This window comes from Coregonus lavaretus, assembly GCF_964263955.1.
Source record: "Coregonus lavaretus genome assembly, chromosome: 33".
NCBI lineage: Eukaryota > Metazoa > Chordata > Actinopteri > Salmoniformes > Salmonidae > Coregonus > Coregonus lavaretus.
In genome coordinates, this window is record NC_140020.1 from 20,828,505 (window position 1) to 20,836,760 (window position 8,256).

At 45.7% G+C, this 8,256-nt stretch overlaps 1 protein-coding gene across 1 annotated transcript; it reads right to left on the minus strand.

The window, feature by feature from the left end:
• Nucleotides 1-2,938: 2,938 nt before the first annotated feature.
• LOC311108758 (inactive serine protease 35-like) lies at nt 2,939-4,432 on the minus strand (the record flags this gene model as incomplete). Its single annotated transcript, XM_084151500.1, has 1 exon — nt 2,939-4,432. The coding sequence occupies one exon, from the start codon at nt 4,430-4,432 to the stop codon at nt 2,939-2,941; it is 1,494 nt and encodes a 497-aa protein (XP_084007626.1).
• Nucleotides 4,433-8,256: the final 3,824 nt, after the last annotated feature.

Below are 8,256 nucleotides of genomic sequence, written 5' to 3' on the forward strand. Positions count from 1 at the left end.
GTATTCAGACCCTTTGGTATGAGACTCGAAATTGATCACAGGTGCATTCTGTTTCACTTGATCATCCTTGAGATGTTTTTACAACTTGATTGGAGTCCACCTGTGGTAAGTTCAATTGATTGGACATGATTTGGAAAGGCACACATCTGTTTATATAAGGTCCCACAGTTGACAGTGCATGTCAGAGCAAAAACCAAGCCATGAGGTCGAAGGAATTGTCCGTAGAGCTCTGAGACAGGATTGTGTTGACGCACAGATCTGGAGAAGGGTACAAAAACATTTCTGCAGCATTGAAGGTCCCCAAGAACACAGTGGCCTCCATAATTCTTAAATGGAAGACGTTTGGAACCACCAAGACTCTTACTAGAGCTGGCCGCCCGGCCAAACTGAGTAATCGGGGAAGAAGGGCCTTGGTCAGTGAGGTGACCAAGAACCCGATGGTCACTCTGACAGAGCTCAAGAGTTCCTCTGTGGAGATGGGAGAACCTTCCAAAGCATGGTGGTGGCAGCATCATGCTGTGGGGATGTTTTTCAGCGGCAAGGAGACTAATTAGCAAACATTTCTAAAAACCTGTTTTTGCTTTGTCATTATTGGGTATTGTGTGTAGATTGATGTGGAAAAAAACCGATTTAATCCATTTGAGAATAAGGCTGTAACGTAACAAAATGTGCAAAAAGTCAAGGAGTCTGAATACTTTCCGAAGGCATTGTACATAATAACATTATGGTAATTATCCCTCTCTCTGTCTCTGTCTCTTCTCTCCTGAGGTTGTTGTTGTGTCTGGAGCTATGGATGTGGATGTGTGTACTCCCCGTCTCCCTCCTGTCACGCCCCAGCCCCTTCAGCCAACCAACCATCAGCACTACGACCCCTGTCCTCTGACGACCCCTGTCCTCTGACGACCCCTGTCCTCTGACGACCCCTGTCCTCTGACTTCCCCGGAACCTCTGTCTGCTGTTGTAGCAAAAACTGTTGATGTGAATCATAGATACAGAAAACAAAATTGTGTGTGTGAGTGTGTATGTACTTCAATGTTATCCTTTACCTAAACTAAGACAAAATGTACCATAAAAAATTCCAGTGTATTTAGATTAGTTCTGGAACTCCCATGTGTCAGCTGACTTGGAATGGTGGATCTGTGATGATTTTCTTGCGGGTTTCCCAGACGAGGACTGTGTTGTTAACCATGGACTGTGTTCGGTGTGTGTAAACCTCACTGGCCAATCCCTGCCCTATCCCGTCCCTCACTATCCAATCAAATTCTGTGCTGAACTGTCTTTCTGACATCATTCAACACTTAGTTGTACTTCTCTCCATTAATTGATCCATCCAGTCTCTTTTAGAACAGATACAGTTCTATTGGTGTATATTTATGAATATTGAAAGATGTACAACTGTCACCACAAATCTAGGTTTACAAATCATATGACAAAATGTTTTTTTGTCTGTTTTTTTTTATTGTGTGTTACATGCAACATTCGTGGACTATGTTAAAATTGACATATGCATTTTAGAATATTTTAAAGTATAGATTATACATATATTTCTTTAATCTTTATTTTGAGATAAAATGTATCATATATTTTAGTTATGTCTATGAATTCTAAGGTTTAAAAAAATTCAAGGAGTTTAAAAAAAGATCCTTTCCCTTGTATATATCTCTATATCTGTATTTGGAGGCAGTATTGAATGCAATCTCAGCCCCCAGTGTTTACTGTGGCTCTCCCTGTTGGTGTGGAGTGTTACTGCATTTGAGCGTGTCAAGTGAAGTTGATCTGAGCTGCATCCAAATACATTTAGAAATCCTAATTTACTTGTCTCCTTTCCTTAACGGCCAATTATCTGAATTGAATCGATAGATGAAAGGCAATTGGTGAAAACCAATGCAGTCCTTACACCTATCAGTGGTCATGAAGTGAAGGCGACAAGGACAATTGTTGGGACACAGCCTATGACCACCTAAGGTCATTGTGGAGCAGTGATCAGTAGGGTTGTATTGTCTCCCGTAGCAACGCTCCAGAGGTGTTGGGAACTCATTGGCTGTAAACCGCTCAGATATACACTGGATGTTCCATGTGTTGTTTTTCTTCCAAAGTGACTATCTTAATCTGTTGTGAAAAAAAAGTATTGAGAAAGAAAAAACAAATAAAACATAAAAAAGAATGTGGATAACAATGTTTGCTATATATTTGGTTGAAGGCAGTGTTTGGTTCTTGGATGGCATCACTCCTCTCCTCTCCCCCACTTGCATGTGAGTCCCTTGAGATGCAATAAAATACAAATACACTGATGGAAAGTCTTCAGGCCTCATCACTTATGTCTCCACTGTTGTCATTCATGCTTGAACATGTTCAGTCCATCACAAGTATTTTGGTATTCAACGGTAGGTTTTAATATAAAGACTTTTTTTTATTAATTTTTTACATCACTATTGATATCACATGTTTTACCAAGCAAAATGTATGTTTAGGACATACTCAACAAAATACACATTTACACTCAAAATATAGACCTTGGAAAAAATATTCTGATAGCAAAACTATGAATCATGTAGAGACAGTAAAAACAAAGATTTGCTCATGTAAAATCATCACCAATGGAACTCATCTTAGCACCCATATTATGTGCACAATGGGCATTTCTTGGAAGCAAAACATACAAAGGCACATGTGACAAAGAAACCTGTTTTTAGTGCACCATAGAATTTCGAGACCTCCAAACTATTATTTTGGCAGTCTAGATAGGGATCTGTTTGATTGACCAGAGCAAGAAAATCATCCCATATTCCAAAGTCCTATTCCATCTGATCTGTCTGTGCTGGCCATAGTTAGTTTGTCCACCACCATCTCAGTGCTTTGAGGTCTCAGTGAAAGGCGCTACATGAATGCAAATTTTATTTTTTTCTTCCTCTGATCAGTCTGACAGATCCCTGGTGTCTCAGGCCTCCCTACACATGCTGGGATCCCCATGGATCCAGTGGCAGATCTGGGCGTATTTAGGTGGAGTGATCCTCACCGCCATATTATAGTCCCTCTGCTCACCCCCACCCCCGTCCCCGTCTACCCAGCGATGCCCTGAGAACACCCCGATAACCTTCCGCTGCCACTTCCCCTTATTGGACCCCTCCACTTCCTGTCTGAGGCGGATGTATACACCAGCGCCTGACGCCCCCTGCTGGGCGTCACAGTGCTGATACAACAGGTCGTCTGACTCCTCCGTCACTGAACAGAAGCGATAGACCACCTTTTCCCTCTCTCCCTCCGTTTGTCCTCCCTCTGGCTCGTTGTCGAACCCTGAGAAGTGGATGCGACCCAAGGGAAAAGGCTTTGCAGCGGCCAATAAACCCAGTTTCATGTGCTTCTGTTTGATTGGCCGTTTGAGCTCCAGGAGGGCGTAGTCGTAGCCGTGGGATACGGCGTTGGTTCTATCTCCTGTGTGTATCCAACCTTTGGGGATGTGGGTTTGTTTTACACGTGTCCAGTGGAAGGAGGGCTGCTTTTTGGGTTCGGTGCTGCGTTGTACACGGCTACTTCTGCTACCTCTCTTTCTCTGCCTACCCCCTCCTCCTCTCCTCTCCTTCTCCATGTTCCCTCCTTCACCTCCCTCTGCTCCAGTCTCCCCATCAACCCTGTTCTGTATCTCCATTTCGCCCTTCCCCCTTCTCTGAATCCCTCCTCTCCGTCTCTGCTTCTGTCTCGGTTCTTCTCCATCTATTCCATTCCCTTTCTCCTCTTCTCCTACCACTTCCTCTCCTTTCCCCTTTCCCTTGCTTTCCCCATCTCCTCCTCTCCTCCCCCCTCTCCTCCTCCCACCCCCCCTACCTCGTTTAGATTTGAACTGTAGGACTCCCACTTTAAGCCTGCGGACCCCCTGCAGGTAGTCCTTCCCATCGTGGACGCAGTGAGCCGCCGTCAGGATGTGTTTGTCAGACACTTGGACCCCAGAGCAGCCCGTGGACAGGCGGACCGCCGTGGAGAACGGGTAGCTGGTGGTGAAGTGGCTGTCCGAGATGACGAAGCGCCCGTCCTCGCCGTACACCTGACGTTTCCTGCGAGTGTGTGAGGTTTTAGGTAATGGTGTGTGTGAGGTTGTGTCATTCAGGCCCTGCAGCGTGACGTCAGTTTGTGTGCGCGTGCCATTCTCGTACACCGTCTCGTATCCCAGCATGCTCTCCAGCGCAGCCCAGTCGGGAGGGGGGAGGGCGCTCTGACACTCTATCCCACCCCCCGCCTCCTTATCCCCACCTGCCCCCTCAGTCTTCCCACCAAACGTGGGGGTCCGCAGATGCACTGTGTGCCTGTCCAGAATCAACGGGACCCTCTGCACGGACCAGCCATACTCTTCATCAACACCTTTACCGTGGCCCCCCCAGACAGGAACACACAGGGGCAGGGCACAGAGCAGCAGCAGACACAGGGGAATGGGAGCCATCACACTGCTCCACCAGGGCCTAAGAGACAGAGAGAGGAGGGAGGAGTGCGCCAAAATTAACAGGTCACTGGTGTATAAAATGAGGCCAGCAGAGGGCGCTCAATCCCCCAACAGTCATCAACAACTGCTTGAGCGTTATTGAAGCCTTCTCTTTGCAAAAGTGGTGTCACCGGCAGATGGCGCTGGTAGTGAAGTCCATTACGTTTGGAACAGTTTGTGGCACAGGGTGGGAAATTGTTACATTTAATTGGCTCCAACAATAGCTTAATTTCCTCTGATGATTCCATGTTTTACAACTATTCTCTACACAAGGAAATTCATACCAAGCTTGAATTCAAAACAATTATTTGTTTGAATACAGGACAAATTAAAAAGCAACAGCTTGATCAAAAATCACCATCAGTTGTATGAAAGTGACCAGGAATATGATTTGATAAATATGTCAACGAATTATGATTAGAGGAATTACTGGACATATCAGAGTTAGTATATTAATCTGATCCATAATGATGATAAAACTCACAATGGTCATAGTAGCCTAATCACACAATGCAAAGTAAATAATGGCGCACAATTGGCCCAGCGTCGTCCAGGGTAGGGGAGGGAATGGCCGGCAGGGATGTAGCTCAGTTGATAGAGCATGGCGTTTGCAACGCCAGGGTTGTGGGTTTGATTCCCACGGGGGGCCAGTATAAAAAAAGATGTATTCACTAACTGTAAGTCGCTCTGGATAAGAGCGTCTGCTAAATGACGTAAATGTAAATGTAAATGTAAATAATGCAACTGTAAGAGTGGAAATTGGACATTGATTAGTAATGCCTGATGTGTCTAAACGTTCCTGTCTGCCACGTGAACTGATTGAAATGGTAGTTGCTTCTAGAGATAACAAAATAAACATACCTGCAAGCTTTCGATAATAAAAGTTGGAGAAGTCAGCAAAATTCCTCAACAAAAAAAATATATGTATTTTATCCAGTCGGGTACCATTCAGTGCGTGAAAGACCGCGTCCCATCATCGCCCGCGCAACAAACAACCGGAACGCAATGAAAAGCCGTGAGCGAGATCTTCACTGAGATTTGTCCATGATGAAGAAAACATTTGATGGAAAAAGGTGCCGCTCGTTCATGTTACAAGACGAGACCGGGGGAGGTACTCCCTGGTGATGAGGAAAGCGATGAGAAGGAGGACTGAAGTTGAATTCAGTTATTGAGCCTGTGAACTGTGGAATTCCTGTCCAAAAGCAGGTAAATCATATAAAACGCGTTATTGGTTGATTTCAGCTCCCATAAACGTATTTTCACTCCCCACCTCACACATCTGGTGGAGTTGCTTTGAAGTAGGCTAAATATCCTGCATTTATGCCTTGTTGCTGACCGAATAACTTTGGGGATATCTTATAATTAACCATACCAGACATGAACTTGGCCAGCAACTTTGATTTGTTTTATGACAAAATAACTAATTGAATGGTGGCCTTTGAGTTTGTGTGTGGCATATTTTTGTGTGTTTTCAGTGTCTGTTGGCAAAACTGTAAATGCAGATGGCTTGTGACTTCACACACTGCTGAGCAGTCTCCCAGTCAGAGGCAGATGATCTGGGGTTGCACTCACGCAGGTAGGCAGGCAGGCAGGCAGGCAGGCAGGCAGGCAGGCAGGCAGACACAGACAGGCAGAGACAGAAACTGTCAAAGTCAACAGAAAATGGTGGTATTATCCCTTTTTCAGGACCCTGTCTTTCAAAATAACTTCACAGATCTTCATTGTAAAGGGTTTAAATACTGTTTCCCATGCTTGTTCAATGAACCATAAACAATTAATGAACATGCACCTGTGGAACGGTCACTAACAGCTTACAGACGGTAGGCAATTAAGGTCACAGTTATGAAAACTTAGGACACTAAAGATGCTTTTCTACTGACTCTGAAAAACACCAGGGGTCCCTGCTCATTTGCGTGAACGTGCCTTAGGCATGCTGCAAGGAGGCATGAGGACTGCAGATGTGGCCAGGGCAATTAATTGCAATATCCGTACTGTGAGATGCCTTAGACAGCGCTACAGGGAGACAGGACGGACAGATGATCGTCCTCGCAGTGGCAGACCACGTGTAACAACCCCTGCACAGGATCGGTGCATCCAAACATCACACCTGCGGGACAGGTACAGGATGGCAACAACAACTGCCCGAGTTACACCAGGAACACACAATCCCTCCATCAGTGCTCAGACTGTCCGTAATAGGCTGAGAGAGGCTGGACTGAGGGGGCTTGTAGGCCTGTGGTAAGGCAGGTCCTCACCAGACATCACCGGCAACAACGTCGCCTATGGGCACAAACCCACCGTCGCTGGAACAGACAGGACTGGCAAAAAGTGCTCTTCACTGACGAGTCGCGGTTTTGTCTCACCAGGGGTGATGGTTGGATTCACGTTTATCGTCGAAGGAATGAGCGTTACAACGAGGCCTGTACTCTGGAGCGGGATCAATTTGGAGGTGGAGGGTCCGTCATGGTCTGGGGGGGTGTGTCACAGCATCATCGGACTGAGCTTGTTGTCATTGCAGGCAATCTCAACACTGTGCGTTTCAGGGAAGACATCCTCCTCCCTCATGTGGTACCCTTCCTGCAGGCTCATCCTGACATGACCCTCCAGCAAGACAATGCCACTAGCCATACTGCTCGTTCTGTGCGTGATTTCCTGCAAGACAGGAATGTCAGTGTTCTGCCATGGCCAGCGAAGAGCCCGGATTTCAATCCCATTGAGCACGTCTGGGACCTGTTGGATCGGAGGGTGAGGGCTAGGGCCATTCCCCCAAGAAATGTCTGGGAACTTGCAGGTGCCTTGGTGGAAGAGTGGGGTAACATCTCACAGCAAGAATTGGCAAATCCGGTGCAGTCCACGAGGAGGAGATGCACTGCAGTACTTAATGCAGCTGGTGGCCACACCAGATACTGACTGTTACTTTAGATTTTGACCCCCCTTTGTTCAGAGACACATTATTCAATTTCTGTTAGTCACATGTCTGTGGAACTTGTTCAGTTTATGTCTGTTGTTGAATCTTGTTATGTTCATACACATATTTACAGATGTTAAGTTTGCTGAAAATAAACGCAGTTGATAGTGAGAAGATGTTTTTTTTGTTGCTGAGTTTAGATCTAAAGTAATAACCTGCATTTAAACTCCAGCAGATTTATTATGACAACTGTTTGGCCTCCTGAATGCACAGGCACTCAACTCATTCACCAAATGAACTCTCTCTTTCCTCCTCCTCTACCTCTTTCCTCCTGCTTTCCTTTTTGATACACAGTATAGCAATGACCAGTGTTCACAATCAAAAATCTAAATGTTTAAGTCATTCACAGAGATCTTTGGCTGGTTAATGTTACCACATATGTCTGCCTTAACGTGTAACTTCCTGTGGATGTGTGAATTTACATGTACATTTCTTTCCTTCATTTTAGTCATTTATCAGATGCTCTTATCCAGAACGACTTACAGTTAGTGCATTCAACTTAAGATAGCTAGGTGGGACAACCACATATCACAGGCATAGTAAGTTAACTTTTCCTCAATAAAGTAGTGGGGGAGTCAAGTGCAAGGTTCAGAAAAAAAAAAGAGAGTTGGGGGTCGAGGTGAGGAGGGCGATTATTTAAGATAGTCTTTGAAGAGGTAGGGTTTCAGGTGCTGTCAGAAGATGGGCAGGGAATCTGCTGTCCTAGCTTCAGGGGGAAGCTGGTTCCACCATTGGGGAAGGGACTGGGCTGAGCGGGAGCTGCCCTCCCGTAGGGGTGGGTGGGCCAAGAGACTAGAGGTGGCAGAACGGTGTGCTC